General features: G+C 44.9%; 1 protein-coding gene across 3 annotated transcripts in view; it reads right to left on the bottom strand.

Moving 5' to 3' along the window:
• The window catches only part of LOC121507136, a 49,133-nt gene that overhangs the window by 6,732 nt on the left and 22,760 nt on the right, over nucleotides 1-19,641 (bottom strand). For all 3 annotated transcript variants that reach the window (XM_041783318.1, XM_041783317.1, XM_041783316.1), the window contains 3 exons: nucleotides 6,808-6,921; nucleotides 5,472-5,534; nucleotides 4,360-4,530 (listed from right to left, as the gene is read on the bottom strand). In XM_041783318.1, coding sequence (XP_041639252.1) covers nucleotides 4,360-4,530; nucleotides 5,472-5,534; nucleotides 6,808-6,921 — 348 coding nt within the window. The remainder of the gene's footprint in view (nucleotides 1-4,359; nucleotides 4,531-5,471; nucleotides 5,535-6,807; nucleotides 6,922-19,641) is intronic.

Below are 19,641 nucleotides of genomic sequence, written 5' to 3'. Positions count from 1 at the left end.
ACTTCTATCGCAGGTTTATTAGGGACTACAGTAAAGTGGCAGCCCCCCTCACCCGTCTTACCTCAGTTAGCGCCCCCTTTAGGTGGAGTCTGGAGGCTGAGGAGGCTTTCTCCAAACTTAAGACTCTCTTCACTTCTGCTCCGGTGCTCAAGCATCCCAACCCTTCTCTCCAGTTTGTTGTGGAGGTGGACGCCTCCGACAAGGGGGTGGGGGCCGTTCTCTCCCAGAGGAACCCAGAGCCTCAGAGACTGCATCCCTGTGCCTTTTTCTCCCGTCGTCTGTCACCAGCGGAGAGGAACTATGATGTGAGTAACCGAGAGTTGCTGGCTGTTGTGTGGGCCCTGCAAGAGTGGAGGCACTGGTTGGAGGGCACCAGCCACCCCTTTTTAATTTGGACTGATCACAAGAATTTGGCTTACCTTAGATCAGCCCGGCGGTTGAACCCAAGCCAGGCTCGCTGGGCCCTCTTCCTGAGCCGATTTAATTTCACATTGTCCTACAGACCAGGTTCCAGAAACCTCAAGCCGGATGCGCTCTCCCAGAGGGATTCCGGTTCTGGAGACACAGAGGAACCCGATCTCATCCTTCCACCTACCTGTGTTGTTGGAGCAGCCATCTGGGAGATCCAATCCATCGTCCGTCAGGCCCAGGAACAACAACCTGACCCTGGAACTGGACCTCCAGATCGCCTGTTTGTTCCCGATTCTGCTAGATCTCCAGTGCTTCAGTGGGCCCACTCCTCCAGGCTTACTTGTCATCCTGGCTTTCACAGGACCCTCCAGTTCCTCCAGCGGAGTTTTTGGTGGCCTGGTATGACACGTGACACCCGTCAGTTCGTGGCAGCCTGCTCTGTCTGTGCCAGGGGTAAATCCTCCCATCGTCCCCCTGCTGGTTTGTTGCGCCCTCTCCCTACTCCCCAACGCCCCTGGTCACACATAGCTCTGGATTTTGTCACCGGCCTTCCTCCATCAGAAGGTAACACAGTCATTCTTACCATCGTGGACAGATTTTCTAAGTGTGTGCATTATGTACCTTTACCCAAACTCCCCTCAGCCCTCGAGACCGCTCAGCTTCTAGTGTTACATGTCTTCAGATTACATGGACTCCCTTGTGACATTGTGTCAGACCATGGACCCCAGTTTACTTCTCAAGTTTGGAAAGAGTTTTGCAGAGAGTTGGGCGCAACAGCCAGTCTGCCCTCCGGATATCACCCCCAGACCAACGGCCAGACGGAGCGGGCGAACCAGGGGTTGGAGACCACTCTGTGCTGCGTCGCTGCGCACCACCCCGTCTCCTGGAGCACACACCTCCCCTGGGTGGAATATGCACATAACTCCCTCACCTCCTCGGCCACAGGTATGTCCCCCTTCATGTGTTGCTTCGGCTTTCAACCTCCCCTGTTTCCTGAGCAGGAGCAATCTGTGGCCGTCACTTCGGTGCAGCAACATCTCCGGAGGATGAGGGAGGTATGGAGGACAGCCAGGGCTGCGCTGACACGCACAGCAGAGAGGAACAAGAGGATGGCCGATATGCATCGCTCCCCCGCTCCGGCGTATCAGGTGGGGCAAAGAGTCTGGCTGTCATCCCGGGACCTACCCCTTGATGTGGAGTCACGTAAGCTCTCTCCTCGTTTTGTGGGTCCTTTCGAAGTTGTGAAGGTGATTAATCCGTCTGCAGTCACCTTCAGGCTTCCAGAGTCAATGAAGATACACCCCACTTTCCATGTGTCCCTATTGAAACCGGTGACTTCCAGTGACCTCAGCCCACCTGCCGTCGCCCTTCCACCCCCCCGGATCATCGATGATCACCCAGCGTACACAGTCTCCAAGATTTTGGACGTTCGACCGCGAGGACGCGGCTTCCAATACCTGGTGGATTGGGAGGGTTATGGACCGGAGGAGCGCTCCTGGATTTCGCGGGGCCTGATTCTGGATGACAGCCTTCTCTGCGATTTTTACGCGGCCAACCCGGGTAAGCCTGGTAGGATGCCAGGAGGCGTCCGTTAGGAGAGGGGTACTGTCATGGTTACTTTGAAAGTTCATTTTATTGATATGGACTTCCGGTTTCCAGTTTCCGGGAACCGGCCTTGTTGCTGGTAACTTGTCACTGCTTTCCCTGAGGTTCACCATCCCCCCATGGCGCTGCGGAGAGTTCTCACACCTGCGATTAATCACTCATCACTACTCACCTTCAAGAGACGCCTGGAAACTCTCTGCAGTGCCAGAGTTTCGCTCTTTACTCCCCGTGGTAAAGCTCCAGCGCTCGGCTCAGTATTTCTCGTGATTCTTTGATTAATTCCAGTACTTACCTGTGGTTTTTTCTACTAACGTGTCTCTCCTCTTTTCCAGTGCCTCACTCTCCGCTCACCAGCAGCTCGGCTCCAGCACTCTCACCCACAAAGATTTCCCCTCACTCTCCGGACACTTGGATTCCCCCCCTTTTTCCTGTGCACAATAAATCTCTTAAAACTGCTCCCGACTCCGCATCTGGGTTCATCCACCACGCACGCACACAACACTACCAACCAACCTATCAACTAATCTACCAACCAACCTATCAAATATTCTACCAACCAACCTATCAACTAATCTACCAACCAAACTATCAAATATTCTACCAACCAACCTATCAACTAATCTACCAACCAAACTATCAAATATTCTACCAACCAACCTATCAACTAATCTACCAACCAACCTATCAAATATTCTACTAACCAGCCAACAGATCAAATAATCTACCAACCATCCAATCAAATAATCTAGTGATGAATTGATCAAACAGTCTACCAACAAACCCATCAACTAATCTACCAACCAACCTATCAACTAATCTACTAACCAATTGATCAACTAATCTACCAACCATCAACTTATCTACCAACCAACCCATCAAATAAACTACCAACTGACCCATCAAATGTCGTACTAACCAGCCATTCAAATAATCTTAGACCCAGTCAACCAACCAAAAACCAAAAACAAAACAAAACACAAAAAACAAATAATCCAACCAATTAAATAATCTATCAACAAGCCAATCTCAGAATAAATGAACTATAAATCCACCAGTCAGTCTGGTTACCAACCAATAACAAAATAAACCAATAATCTAAAAACAACCAAGTGATTAACTAACCCGCAAATTCATCAACCAAATAAATAAATTTAATCATCTACCACCAAACAAACTGATCATTTAATCAACCAACCAGTGGATTGTTTTTATTCCTTAGAAAATACTTTTAAATTGATTTTAGCTATTTTTACTGATATCTGACAATCCAATCAGAATGTTTAATGAAGGATAGAAACATTCTTTTTTCATGAGCCACGCTCTTTACATTTGGTCCACAAGACACCAGACAAAAATATATTCAAGTGAGGAACACTCACTTAAATTTTTTTTGTCAAATATGAGACTATTTGGGGAAAGATGGAAGGAAAAGCCCCCACAACATCCCCAGCTTCACCAACATTCCATCCACTGTCTTTGATGATGTCATCCTTTATAGATTTTTTCTTTATAAAGATGATGTCATCAAAGGCTATAACATTCTGTCCTTCAAACCAGCTACATCCACTGCTCCTCCTACTCTATCAGATAGCCCCTCCCACTCCATCAGATAGCTCCTCCCACTTTACCAGATAGCCCCTCCTACTCCATCAGTTAGCTTCTCCTACTCTATCAGATAGCCTCTCCCACTCCATCAGATAGCCCCTCCTACTCCATCAGTTAGCTTCTCCTACTCTATCAGATAGCCTCTCCTACTCCATCAGATAGCTCCTCCTACTCCATCAGACCATGCACATACACCAGACTGTTCTCCATCAGAACCATGATGTGGAGGACAAATGTTGAGGTCAGCTGGCCTTCCTAGGTAATGGTTGTGTTCATCATTTGGTGTCTGAACTCAGCAACTTTACCCCCAATTTCCACATACAACGGTTACGCCACGCTCCACAGCGCCACGCTCCCGCTCCAACCAAAGGTGAGTGACCTCACACACTGCGTATCTAGAGCACTGCACAATGAAGCAATGGATGAGTACATTAGGAAGTTAAAAGGTTAATGTTGATACAGTGATGATTTACTAACAGGAGTCCATGCATTGTGTTGTACTTTGAAAGTACAGTATTCCTACGCTTTGACTTCCTGTTTGGAGCTTTCTGATTGACTGGAACTGACGTGGCTTGGCAGCAGCCACTGCTGAAAATAGACCTGTAGCATATCTCCGAGTGATTTACTCAGTAGTATGATTTGCCCATGGGTCGCGGCTCAGCCGCTACATGTGGAAATCGGAGGTTAGTCTCAGCTCACCTGGACAGGTGAGTCGACCATATTAGAGTGCGGTCTCACCTCCACCTCCTCGTTGATCTCAGGGATGCAGCCCTGTGAGTAGAGGTGGTAGATGACGGTCTCCAGCGTGCTGACGTACTTCCTGTTATCTGAAGTCCGGACATAACGGAAGTGAGAGGACAGGAGCTCCAGGATGTGAGGAAACGCTGCTTTGACACAGCAGACCTTACTCTGGAACAACAACAATAAACACAATATCAGTAAACAACAACAACAACACGATAACAACAACAACACAGCAGACCTTACTCTGGAACAACAACAATAAACACAATATCAGTAAACAACAACACAATAACAACAACAACACAGCAGACCTTACTCTGGAACAACAACAATAAACACAATATCAGTAAACAACAACAACAACACAATAACAACAACAACACAGCAGACCTTACTCTGGAACAACGACCATTAGGTCATAAATATTTCAAACCCCAGAGCTCATTTTAACGTTCTGAGAGGATGGACCAATCACATTAACTCTGCTATGCTAACTGCTATGCTGTTCTCCAGGAGACATTTGCTATGATCTCACTGAGACAGTCCCAACATTCTGTCACATACACACACATTATAAAAGTCTGAGAGCCAAAAATCATCATCAAACCTTGACAGTTAATATTTATCCAACATCGTTCTTACTTCCATAATCATTATTAGAACAGTTTCCCTAGATCCAATCCTCTCTGTCATTTAGGGTGGCAATTCTGATCTTCTGAGTGGCTTTGTCTGCTCCTTTTACTGATCAAAAAGATAACAGAGGCTTTGCAGGAAATTACTAGCAAAGTTTTGACACATCTAGGTTATAAATAATGTTTCACTTTTAGTTAATTTCAGCACATTATGTGTAAAAATGGCTCTATTTAACTTAATTATTTAAACTCTAGTGTCTAAATGTGTGTGCGCCCTCTCCCTGTGCACAGCTCCTCAGCTTTCCTCTGACAACTGTCTGATCTTTGATCAGGATTATTTAGCTGTACATTTCATGCATAACGCAGTTTACGATTTGAATTGTGTCTCTTTTAACTCATGAAGGAGTTAACAACAGCACCGACAGACCAACAGACCGGATTACAGAAACAAAGTGAGTGTGTGCAGAAACTCACCAGGTGGAGACAGTCAGTGAAGGGGTAGATGATGAAACAGCTGTGGTCCAGCTGGTTATCGATCTGTGGAGAAAAAACGTTAACAAACATCAGACCTTCAACACATCACAATGCCATGATGTGATATCTACATCCTCATACCTGCCAGCATTTAAAATATTGGAGGTTTCAGGGGGGGTCAATATTTGCCAAAAGATGTGCCTTGATGCAACAATTGTTCCAGCTAATATGAACCACACAGGTGTAGGTTCAGCTTTGGTATTCAAGTTTGAGGGGGCACACTTTTCTTAAGTGGGAATGTTAATTTCTCTGAGAGGGAGTCTGGGGGTCCTCCCAGAAAATTAAGAAGCTTTACAATTCATTTTATCTATTCAGGCCTATCAAAGACACTCTGACGCATCTATGAAAATAACATCACAATGTTATTTTAATAAGTGAAATCTTAAAAAGAAGGCAGAACTAAATATAAAACTTTAATTTCATTGACAAGTCGATAACATAACGTAATGCTAGAGATGTAACATTCTCATTAGTACTGCGCTATAATGGAACCAGAAGCTCCTCGGTGTCGTCACTGATGTGATGGTTTTTGACGGAAGGTTTCAGGGCAACATTCTAACTTTACCTTCAATGATGATTTCATCAAAGTTTTGAAAATATTCCAACTTGCCTTCAATGATGATGTCAGAGCTTTGAAAAAATTCCTTTCTTGCCTCCAATGACTATGCCATCAAATCCTTTGAAAAATTGCGACCTTGCCTTCCATGATGATGATGTCATCAAAGCTTATGAAACATTCCAAATTTGCCTTCAATGATGATGTCATCAAAGCTTTCAAAATACTCCAACCTTGCCTTCAATGATGATGGTGTCATTAGACCTTTTAAATATTCCAACCTTGCCTTTAATGATGTCATTAAAGCTTTTTAAACATTAAAACCCTGCCTTCAATGATGATGGCATGAAATCTTTTTAAACATTCCAGCCTTGCCTCTGATGATGATGTCATCAAAGCTTATTAAACATTCCATTCTTGACTGTTCAGATACCATGGTGTAGTCTGTCAGGTCACAGTACATATTTCTGTCTCTGTGATCACATATTCTGACACTGTGTCCACGGTGACAGACAAAAAGACGGCGTCTGACCTGGGCATCACACAGCTGCAGTATGCGGAGACGAAGTTGACGAAATTAAAGACTAAACAGCTGATTGGACGTCTGATTTAGTCTACAAGCCTCAGATCGGCTGCTGATTGGTTCCATTGATGAATACGATATATTAAATATGACGCACTGACCCTGGCCCCCTTTGTGGTGTGTGGTTAAAGGCTCACCAGGCGGTTGAGGCTCAGAAGATGATCCCGGGTCACGGAGTGTCTGCAGGGACCGGGGACGCCAGCCAGCGCCAGGCGGAAGCAAAGGAGGAGCCAAAAGCACAGCTGATGAGCCTGGAAGAGGAGACAGAGTCTGAATACAGATATGGATCACTCTGAAATATAAAATACTGGATCAGGTACAGAAAGAAACCAGTCTGAGATAAAATACTGGATCAATCAGAGTCAGGGGAGAGACCAGTCTGAGGTCTATGAGTCTATGAGAAGAGAAGAGCCTAAATACAAATAGAAACCAGTCGGAGACATATCCTGGGGGCTCTCGCTGTCAGATATAGCCACTGGAGGCCCTGGCTGTTGGATGTACCCACTGGGGGCCCTGGCTGTTGGATGTACCCACTGGGGGCCCTGGCTGTTGGATATACCCACTGGAGGCCCTGGCTGTTGGATGTACCCACTGGGGGCCCTGGCTGTTGGATGTACCCACTGGGGGCCCTGGCTGTTGGATATACCCACTGGGGGCCCTGGCTGTTGGATATACCCACTGGGGGCCCTGGCTGTTGGATATACCCACTGGGGGCCCTGGCTGTCGGATGTACCCACTGGGGGCCCTGGCTGTCGGATGTACCCACTGGGGGCCCTGGCTGGCAGATAGAGCCACTGGGAGCCCTGGCTGTCGGATGTACCCACTGGGGGCCCTGGCTGTTGGATATACCCACCGGGGGCCCTGGTTGTTGGATATACCCACTGGGGGCCCTGGTTGTTGGATATACACCCTGGGGGCCTTGGCTGTTGGATATTCCCCCTGGTGGCCCTGGCTGTTGGATATTCCCCCTGGTGGCCCTGGCTGTTGGATATACCCACTGGGAGCCCTGGTTGTTGGATATACCCACTGGGGGCCCTGGCTGTTGGATATACCCACTGGGGGCCCTGGCTGTTGGATATACCCACTGGGGGCCCTGGTTGTTGGATATACACCCTGGGGGCCTTGGCTGTTGGATATACCCACTGGGGGCCCTGGCTGTCAGATATACCTGCTGGGGGCTCTGGCTGTCAGATGTACCCACTGGGGGCCCTGGCTGTTGGATATACCCACTGGGGGCCCTGGTTGTTGGATATACACCCTGGGGGACTTGGCTGTTGGATATTCCCACTGGATGCCCTGGCTGTTGGATATACCCACTGGGAGCCCTGGCTGTTGGATATACCCACTGGGGGCCCTGGTTGTTGGATATACCCACTGGGAGCCCTGGCTGTCGGATGTACCCACTGGGGGCCCTGGCTGTTGGATATACCCACTGGGGGCCCTGGCTGTTGGATATACCCACTGGGGGCCCTGGTTGTTGGATATACCCACTGGGGGCCCTGGTTGTTGGATATACAGCCTGGGGGCCTTGGCTGTTGGATATTCCCACTGGTGGCCCTGGCTGTTGGATATTCCCCTTGGTGGCCCTGGCTGTTGGATATACCCACTGGGAGCCCTGGCTGTCAGATATACCCACTGGGGGCCCTGGTTGTTGGATATACCCACTGGGGGCCCTGGCTGTTGGATATTCCCACCGGTGGCCCTGGCTGTTGGATATACCCACTGGGGCTCTTGGCTGTCAGATATACCCATTGGGGGTCCTGGCTGTCAGATGTACCCATTGGGGGCCCTGGCTGTTGGATATACACACTGGGGGCTCTGGCTGTTGGATATACACACTGGAGGCTCTGGCTGTTAGGATATATCCACTGGGGGCTCTGGCTGTCAGATATTCCCATCAAGGGCACTTGCTGTCAGATGTAACCACTGGAATCCCTGACTGTTGGATATATCCACTGGGGCTCTGGCTGTCAAACTGGCCCACTGTCTTGCGATCCATCTTAAATGTCCAGTTCTGATTTTTTTGTCCTGTTTGAGGAAACAGCAGAGAATCCTCTCTCAGGTAGGATGTTGTAAAAGTGAGGAGTGTGTCCAAGGCTCTCCTGCCCAGTAGGATGTGCTCCTTTAACACTCTAATCCCATCCAGCTTAACTTAGATGCCATAAAATAATGATAACACATTTATGGTGGAAAAAGGACATTTAAAGGGCATGGAACCCTCAAGGAACTGGCTTCCTCCTGATATTGCACTCTTCATTTATTTATTTATTTGTTTTTGAAGAGAAAGAAAATGGTGCGCATTAGATCGTGGGTAATTCCTGCAAGTGTAGGATAAATATGATGTATATGTTTGGCGATCCTTCTTTGGCTGTGGGAAACAGTTAATGAAACTGTTTCTGCAGAGCTGAAATCATCAGCTGATGCTGCTTTGCCTTGCCAAGCCCCGAGCTGCCATGAAACCATGCCCCCCTAGTGGCCCACAGCCCACTTAGGGAACCACTGGACCAGACCACCATCAACAATAAAACAACAAAAACATGAGCACTCGTGTCATGATGTCATCAAAGCTTATAAAACATTCAATCCTTGCCTTCAATGATGATAATGTTATTAAAGCTTATGCAACATTCCAACCTTGCCTTAAGTCAGACTCAAACTCAGAGAAGTCCTCTGTCTGATCCAAAGCTGACAATCCTGGTCTTTGTGAACTGGAATGACTGGGAACCACCATGTCTAAACTCTGACCACAGATTTACGACCTCAGAGAGTGTTTGTAGTCCCAGAGGTCAGAACTCTGTCGGCTTTCTAACACCAGGATTACAGACAGCCACATGAAGTGGATCTAATCTGAGACTCTGACTACGCCTCCTCTACAGCGGTGCAGGATAAACAAGCAGCTGACAGCACCCAACACACAATAACCACAGAAACACACACAACCACACACAGACAGAGTAAATACAGCCACACAATAACACACCAGCTGATGGAGTCCTCTAAACTCAGACTAACAGCAGACATGATCAGAGTCTAACAGATCCAGAGGAGCAGGGCGGGGCATGAGCCCCTAAGGTGTTTAAACCAATGATTGTTTGTTACCAGTAAATAAAGGTAAAGCCTGAGATTTGGAGAGAGACTGCAGAAAATGATCAAAATAAATATTAAATTCTGGTGGGTCTTAAAATTAGAATGGAGGAAAATTTACAGCACTCTTCTAAGAAGCACAGCAGAGGTTTGCATGGTGGAGTAGAGAACAGACTGTCTCTCTCTTTTTTTTTTTTTTTTTTTTCAAAAATGTAAAACCCTTTAAATAAAACAGGATTGCCTTTTTATCATATTAATGATGTGGTTGGGCATGCTGAGCGAAACCATTAGGAAAATAATGTTAGACTTCATGGCTAAGCTGATGTACATGAATGGTAGGAGGCAAGAGAAGAAAGTAGAAAGGACTAAAATAACTTTAATTTAATACTTGCAAAATAAGGCAAAATAGCTGAAAATTGGCAAAAAATGGCAGAAAGAGTGGTAAAAACTAGTTACAGAGAAGCAAAAATGGAATAAGAAAGACAAAAAAGGGGGAAAAAGCTGTTAAAAAGTGGAAAAGTTGGGTTACATAGAAGCAAAACTTTACAAAAAAAAAAAAAAAAGGCCAAAAAGAGAGTCTCAAAATTTGGCTAATAACTAGTGAAAAGGTGTTGGCAAAGTGGCAACAATGAGTTAAAAGCAAAAAAGAATGGATAAATGTGCAGAAACAATAATAACTTTTAACTTTATCATGAGGTAGCTGCTCCCTGGTTTATCAGGGTCCATTCTCTGGGTTTATCTGGGGTCAGTTCTGGGTTTATCAGGGGTCAGTTCTGGGTTTATCAGGGTACATTCTCTGGATTTATCAGGGTCCATTCTCTGGGTTTATCAGGGGTCCATTCTCTGTTTTTTTCAGGGGTCATTCTCTGGGTTTATCAGGGGTCAATTCTCTGTTTTTTTCAGGGGTCATTCTCTGGGTTTATCAGAGGTCCATTCTCTGGGTTTATCAGAGGTCCATTCTCTGGGTTTATCAGAGGTCCATTCTCTGGGTTTATCAGAGGTCCATTCTCTGGGTTTATCAGAGGTCCATTCTCTGGGTTTATCAGAGGTCCATTCTCTGGGTTTATCAGAGGTCCATTCTCTGGGTTTATCAGAGGTCCATTCTCTGGGTTTATCAGGGGCCATTCTCTGGGTTTATCAGAGGTCCATTCTCTGGGTTTATCAGGGGTCAGTTCTGGGTTTATCAGAGGTCCATTCTCTGGGTTTATCAGAGGTCCATTCTCTGGGTTTATCAGAGGTCCATTCTCTGGGTTTATCAGGGGTCAGTTCTGGGTTTATCAGGGCCCATTCTCTGGGTTTATCAGAGGTCCATTCTCTGGGTTTATCAGAGGTCCATTCTCTGGGTTTATCAGAGGTCCATTCTCTGGGTTTATCAGAGGTCCATTCTCTGGGTTTATCAGAGGTCCATTCTCTGGGTTTATCAGGGGTCCATTCTCTGGGTTTATCAGAGGTCCATTCTCTGGGTTTATCAGGGGTCAGTTCTGGGTTTATCAGGGCCCATTCTCTGGGTTTATCAGAGGTCAATTTTGGGATTATCAGGGTCCATTCTCTGTTTTTTTCAGGGGTCATTCTCTGGGTTTATCAGGGGTCATTCTCTGGGTTTATCAGGGGTCATTCTCTGGGTTTATCAGGGGTCAATTTTGGGATTATCAGGGGTCCATTCTCTGGGTTTATCAGAGGTCCATTCTCTGGGTCTAGCAGGGGCCATTCTCTGGATTTATCAGGGGCCCCAACCAGACCATTCTGTGGCCAGGCCTGTTTGCAGTCAACAGTTTTTTTTAATTTAAAATGAGAAATCCAAAACCAATAAATAAGCTTTTCACCCTTTAACGTCTCAGAATAGATGAGCATGGTTCTTGCAGGAAGTTCAGATCAAACTGTGAGCCAAAAAAAGTAAACTAACTTTTCTTTCCTCATTTTTTGTTTTTCAAACAGCATTAAATTAATATACTGTTTTAAAGGGCCAGAGTCATGTTTTCAACTGTGACAGTGAAACAGCTTATTAAATATAACTTAAACTGTGTGCTGTGATGGACTGACCAGGAGGAGGATGACGGTGAATCCTGTCAAAGATGGAGGTCTAGTCCTGTTTATGTGGTTAGAATCATAGTTGGAATTACGGGGAGCTAAGAGGAGCTCAGCTGTCCTGAGAGCCTAAAACGAGACGTTTAGGGGAGCTCTACAGAGTTGTCTGGGCCGTAATGTATACACTGTGGCCCCCGCAGTGTGGTTGGACAGAATATGTATGTAAAATTAAACATAGCTACCACCTACAGCTCTGCCTGCTTTGTACAGTCTGCCTCCTGGATCAATGAGTAGCTGATAGATCTGTCGATCAATCAGCACTTACAGCCTCATCCAATCCCTGCTCTGACCCAATCCTCATTAGCCAATGACAGCGCAGTTTACTGACACAAACTAACCGGTAGTTTGTTTACAGAGTTAGCTGATACAGCAGTATGTCCAAACAACTGAAATGATCTGGATGCAAGTATAAAGAAGAACATTACTCAAGGAGGAAGGACTTCTGAAGCTGTGGTCCCTAACCTTTTTCCTCGGAGCGCCCTCTACTGGCATCATGTCAAAGATGCACCCCCCAGGACCAACGCATAAAAGATGTTGCTGAAAATAAGAGTCAGCTTTTGAGTTTTCAGTCGTAAAATCACAGTAAAAAGACAGATACACATCTGTCACCATCAGAAAACCTACATGACTCAAAAGAAGTGCAGTGATTTCAGTTCTGACATAAAAATTTAATAAAATAAATCTCAGAGTAGACCAACTTGATCCCCACCCCTGAAATCTGGCCACGCCCCCACAATCTCATCAGTCCCTAATCAGCCATCGTCTGGTGTGGTCCTCCTGATTTAAATGTGAAATAATCCCAGTGGCTAGATTAGACTTAAGATTCTCATCATGAATTTTAGAGTTTATTTGACTGCAGCAGAGGAAGAGGAAGGTTCACCCTTCATAGAAAAATAAACACAGACTTCATTTCGAAGGAATTAAAATCCAGTTCTTTAAAATCCTGGGATCCTGGGGGCAGGGATGCTCAGTTCCTCAGTCTGATATTTACATAGAGATGGCAGGATCCATGTCTGATTGAATCAGTAAAATAACCCTGAGTCATAAAACCATCTCTGTGTTTACAGATGGAGCTGCTGGCGTCTGTGTGTACCTCATTTAAATATTCAATATTCAATGGTAGATCTGACCCTTGATCCGACAGATCAACCTGTCCTCTCCTTAGACTTACTGAAATGCAGTTTGTGGACAGTTTTATCTCTGCTGAGTTTCTAAAAATGCTGGTTTCATCAGAAACTTCATCAAGGAGTCGCTAAAGATGGCTGATCTCTGAGTGACCACGGCGAGAAGGCTGGAGGAGCTCATGAACCTAAAAACGCTGTCACCACCATCACTAAATAAATAATCTAAAAAGAGCCGCCTCAGAGTGTCAGTACTCCCTGCGAACACATCAGCTCCCCCTTAGCTCGGATGGTATCAGACTGCCACAGTCATCGACGCTCTAGTCACAGGAGGTGATCTCAGTCCTAAAAACTCACTTATACCACCCAAATAAGTTGGCAACACCTGAGACGCAATCTCCTCAACCCCTTAACACCTAAGTCTCAAAGTGTCTGTGTGGACTCTTTTTCATCTTTAATTATAAAAGGCCCAGAAAAATGTCCTGTCAGTAAGATGCCATCCATATTTACAGAATACTTATTTAAAAGAATTTAAATAGTTTAAAATGAAAGAAAAAGGGAATTTGATTTTTAGAGTTTAAGTCAGAAAAGGTGAAGTTACTGCAATAGCTACATGTTTGCTGTGAAGCAGAACTTCTCAGCTTTAAGAAAACATTTGAAGATTTCCAATAGCACAAACGTCACGTAATTACAGTGATGCAAAGTGTACTTGCAGAAGGAGGCTGGGGTGGAGGAGGTGAAGCTTTAGTCTATGAAGGAGGAGGCTGGGGTGGAGGATGTGAAGCTTTAGTCTATGAAGGAGGAGGCTGGGGTGGAGGATGTGAAGCTTTAGTCTATAAAGGAGGAGGCTGGGGTTTAGGATGTAAAGCTTTAGTCTATAAAGGAGGAGGCTGGGGTGGAGGATGTAAAGCTTTAGTCTATGAAGGAGGAGGCTGGGGTGGAGGAGGTGAAGCTTTAGTCAATGAAGGAGGAGGCTGGGGTGGAGGAGGTGAAGCTTTAGTCTATAAAGGAGGAGGCTGGGGTGGAGGATGTGAAGCTTTAGTCTATAAAGAAGGAGGCTGGGGTGGAGGATGTAAAGCTTTAGTCTATGAAGGAGGAGGCTGGGGTGGAGGAGGTGAAGCTTTAGTCTATAAAGGAGGAGGCTGGGGTGGAGGATGTAAAGCTTTAGTCTATGAAGGAGGAGGCTGGGGTGGAGGATGTGAAGCTTTAGTCTATGAAGGAGGAGGCTGGGGTGGAGGATGTGAAGCTTTAGTCTATGAAGGAGGAGGCTGGGGTTTAGGATGTAAAGCTTTAGTCTATGAAGGAGGAGGCTGGGGTGGAGGAGGTGAAGCTTTAGTCTATGAAGGAGGAGGCTGGGGTGAAGGATGTGAAGCTTTAGTCTATGAAGGAGGAGGCTGGGGTGAAGGAGGTGAAGCTTTAGTCTATGAAGGAGGAGGCTGGGGTGAAGGATGTGAAGCTTTAGTCTATGAAGGAGGAGGCTGGGGTGGAGGAGGTGAAGCTTTAGTCTATGAAAGAGGAGGCTGGGGTGGAGGAGGTGAAGCTTTAGTCTATGAAGGAGGAGGCTGGGGTGAAGGATGTGAAGCTTTAGTCTATGAAGGAGGAGGCTGGGGTGGAGGATGTGAAGCTTTAGTCTATGAAGGAGGAGGCTGGGGTGGAGGATGTGAAGCTTAAGTGTATAAAGGAGGAGGCTGGGGTGGAGGACCTTAAGCTTTAGTCAATAAAAGAGGAGGCTGGGGTGGAGGAGGTGAAGCTTTAGTCTATAAAGGAGGAGGCTGGGGTGGAGGAGGTGAAGATTTAGTCTATGAAGGAGGAGGCTGGGTTGGAGGAGGTGAAGCTTTAATCTATAAAGGAGGAGGCTGGGGTGGAGGATGTGAAGCTTTAGTCTATAAAGGAGGAGGCTGGGGTGGAGGATGTAAAGCTTTAGTCTATGAAGGAGGAGGCTGGGGTGGAGGAGGTGAAGCTTTAGTCTATAAAGGAGGAGGCTGGGTTGGAGGAGGTGAAGCTTTAGTCTATAAAGGAGGAGGCTGGGGTGGAGGAGGTGAGGCTTTAGTCTATAAAGGGGGAGGCTGGGATGGAGGAGGTGAAGATTTAGTCTATAAAGGAGGAGGCTGGGGTGGAGGAGGTGAAGCTTTAGTCTATAAAGGAGGAGGCTGGGGTGGAGGAGGTGAGGCTTTAGTCTATAAAAGAGGAGGCTGGGGTGGAGGAGGTGGGCCTTTAGTCTATGAAGGAGGAGGCTGGGGTGGAGGAGGTGAAGCTTTAGTCTATAAAGGAGGAGGCTGGGGTGGAGGAGGTGAGGCTTTGCCTTTAGCAGCAGCTGAGTTGTGCATTAACATCCATGCTAGCAGGCATAAGTGAGAGAGACGTCATTTTTTCAATACACCGCTCATTTGAGAGAGAGAGCTGTGATTGGCTGTGGGAGTGGGACGGTGATAATTAGGATCAGCTGGCTGTCAGCTGATCATGGCAGAGTGTATGACTCCCATGTCCTGCATTAACTAATGCTGAGCTTCTTTGGTTGGGTTGTGATGGCTTGTACCTTGTAAAAAGTGGTTCACCAGCAAGAAGAGTTTTGGAAACACGGCACCAAGATGTTAGTGCACACAGTGCAGGATTTGTGCCTGCAAATAGGTCCTCTGTTGCAACACAAAACCACCTTTAATCTTACCTGCTCAGCTCATTCTGATCTCTGTAATAACAGTAACATAAAGCGAGTGTCCTCACTCAACAGAGCGTCTCTGTCAGACTGTCTAGAGCTTTAACATGAACTATGAGCTGTAACGGACCAACTCAATTAATCTGGACAGTTATTAAAAATTTTAGTCTCAGTCTTTAAATTCAATGCCTCTTAGTTTTAGTCACAGTTCAGTCATTTCTACCTGTTACACTGTTAGTCTAGTTTTAGTCCATAAAAAGTCCTCACATTTTTGTCTTTACTTTTAGCCCAGGCATTTAATCTCTTTCTGGAATCTAGTTAGTCTGTGGAAATAACATGGATTTAAAAAGAATGATATTTAAAGCTATCACAACGATATTTTTAGTTTTACTGCTTCTAAATGTCCTCACAGCTCAGATTTAAACCCAGACAATAAAGTTCTTTAATAATTTTTATGTCCAGGAATATCATATACTTTATAAAGTAGTCCGACTGTGTAGGTTTGATTTTTGCTGTCAAATCTCTTCATCAAAACCAGATTGTGTCTCCTGCGGTTGTATAACTCACTGCGGTCCATTTCCATGAGCGTGCAGCCGTACCGTGTGCGACCTGTCTGTCTGCTTATCTATCTGCCTGCATAACCCGTCTGTCCGCCCGTCCGATGGCCGCTCTGAAGTCAGGAAATGAAATGCACATGAAAACAACAACAATGGACATTAAAATGAGGAGAGGGGCCAAAAATAATATGATATGATATGATAATAATAAAGAGGAGATAGAAAATAAAGGTGAATGACTAGAATGACATAAGTCCATTTAAATGACAGCTGAGAGCCAGTGGTAATACTGAGGTAATATCAGAGACTGACTTTATGAAAGTTATCTAAAGTCCTAACAGGCTGACACTCATAATAGACACAATTAATGAACGCTGACTCATGATAAACACGTTTAAAGATCGCTGACTCATGATAGACACGTTTAAAGATCACTGACTCATGATAGACACGTTTAAAGATCACTGACTCATGATAGACACGTTTAAAGATCACTGACTCATGATAGACACGTTTAAAGATCACTGACTCATGATAGACACGTTTAAAGATCACTGACTCATGATAGACACGTTTAAAGATCCCTGACTCATGATAGACACGTTTAAAGATCCCTGACTCATGATAGACACGTTTAAAGATCCCTGACTCATGATAGACACGTTTAAAGATCGCTGACTCATGATAGACACGTTTAAAGATAACTGACTCATGATAGACACGTTTAAAGATAACTGACTCATGATAGACACGTTTAAAGATCGCTGACTCATGATAGACACGTTTAAAGATCACTGACTCATGATAGACACGTTTAAAGATCCCTGACTCATGATAGACACGTTTAAAGATCGCTGACTCATGATAGACACTTTTAAAGATCGCTGACTCATGATAGACACGTTTAAAGATCGCTGACTCATGATAGACACGTTTAAAGATCGCTGACTCATGATAGACACGTTTAAAGATCCCTGACTCATGATAGACACGTTTAAAGATCGCTGACTCATGATAGACACGTTTAAAGATCGCTGACTCATGATAGACACGTTTAAAGATCCCTGACTCATGATAGACACGTTTAAAGATAACTGACTCATGATAGACACGTTTAAAGATCCCTGACTCATGATAGACACGTTTAAAGATCGCTGACTCATGATAGACACGTTTAAAGATCACTGACTCATGATAGACACGTTTAAAGATCGCTGACTCATGATAGACACGTTTAAAGATCGCTGACTCATGATAGACACGTTTAAAGATCACTGACTCATGATAGACACGTTTAAAGATCCCTGACTCATGATAGACACGTTTAAAGATCGCTGACTCATGATAGACACGTTTAAAGATCGCTGACTCATGATAGACACGTTTAAAGATCGCTGACTCATGATAGACACGTTTAAAGATCGCTGACTCATGATAGACACGTTTAAAGATCGCTGACTCATGATAGACACGTTTAAAGATCGCTGACTCATGATAGACACGTTTAAAGATCGCTGACTCATGATAGACACGTTTAAAGATCGCTGACTCATGATAGACACGTTTAAAGATCGCTGACTCATGATAGACACGTTTAAAGATCGCTGACTCATGATAGACACGTTTAAAGATCGCTGACTCATGATAGACACGTTTAAAGATCGCTGACTCACGATAGACACGTTTAAAGATCGCTGACTCACGATAGACACGTTTAAAGATCGCTGACTTATGATAGACACGTTTAAAGATAACTGACTCATGATAGACACGTTTAAAGATCCCTGACTCATGATAGACACGTTTAAAGATCCCTGACTCACGATAGACACGTTTAAAGATCGCTGACTCATGATAGACACGTTTAAAGATCGCTGACTCATGATAGACACGTTTAGAGATCGCTGACTCATGATAGACACGTTTTAAGATCGCTGACTCACGATAGACACGTTTAAAGATCGCTGACTCACGATAGACACGTTTAAAGATCCCTGACTCATGATAGACACGTTTAAAGATCGCTGACTCACGATAGACACGTTTAAAGATCGCTGACTCATGATAGACACGTTTAAAGATCCCTGACTCATGATAGACACGTTTAAAGATAACTGACTCACGATAGACACGTTTAAAGATCCCTGACTCATGATAGACACGTTTAAAGATCGCTGACTCATGATAGACACGTTTAAAGATCCCTGACTCATGATAGACACGTTTAAAGATCACTGACTCATGATAGACACGTTTAAAGATAACTGACTCATGATAGACACGTTTAAAGATCCCTGACTCATGATAGACACGTTTAAAGATAACTGACTCACGATAGACACGTTTAAAGATCCCTGACTCATGATAGACACGTTTAAAGATCGCTGACTCATGATAGACACGTTTAAAGATCCCTGACTCATGATAGACACGTTTAAAGATCACTGACTCATGATAGACACGTTTAAAGATAACTGACTCATGATAGACACGTTTAAAGATCCCTGACTCATGATAGACACGTTTAAAGATAACTGACTCATGATAGACACGTTTAAAGATCCCTGACTCATGATAGACACGTTTAAAGATCACTGACTCATGATAGACACGTTTAAAGATAACTGACTCATGATAGACACGTTTAAAGATAACTGACTCATGATAGACACGTTTAGAAGATCGCTGACTCATGAAAGACACGTTTAAAGATCACTGACTCATGATAGACACGTTTAAAGATCGCTGACTCATGATAGACACGTTTAAAGATCACTGACTCATGATAGACACGTTTAAAGATCGCTGACTCATGATAGACACGTTTAGAAGATCGCTGACTCATGATAGACACGTTTAAAGATAATATAAAGGTTAACATTACATTACTGCCAGTTAATTGCCAGGATTCATCATCCACACAATCAGATCAAAGAAAATGCTGTTAAACAGGGATAAACAATCAGTCTTACATTCTCAGGGATGCATGGTGGATGAGGTAAGTGAGATCTCCTCATGTCTGATTTGGTGTTTAAAATAACAGCTGCAGGCATACCTGTGTTCCCAGCACACCTGTTGGCAATTACAACTCCTGCCAGAGATGACACTGCAGTTGGATTCATAACCACCAGATGCTGCCATTTCACTAGCAATAGATAATTTCCAACAAACAGCTTTAGACCAACGCTGACTCAAATTAAACATATCAGGATAAACGCTGACTCAAAATAAACACCTCTTAATAGCTCAGAAATGTTCATCATGTCTTCTTATTGATACAGGAATTTTGAGTTTCTTTTGTTCAGACATAAGGTGAAAATAACGATGTTAGATTTTTATCTTGACAGTTTCGGCGAGCGGCTCTCGCCTTCTTCAGAAGCGTCTCACTGACGCCATGTGACGTGTCAGCTGGCAGATTTTGACAGCTGGCAAACGTGGCACACCCAGCGGCGCTGCCAGATCCGCCGGGCC

The sequence above is a fragment of the Cheilinus undulatus genome, linkage group 3, assembly GCF_018320785.1.
Source record: "Cheilinus undulatus linkage group 3, ASM1832078v1, whole genome shotgun sequence".
Lineage (NCBI taxonomy): Eukaryota > Metazoa > Chordata > Actinopteri > Labriformes > Labridae > Cheilinus > Cheilinus undulatus.
The sequence above is the reverse complement of the archived record's forward strand: the minus strand, read 5'-3'. Positions and strand labels throughout refer to the sequence as shown.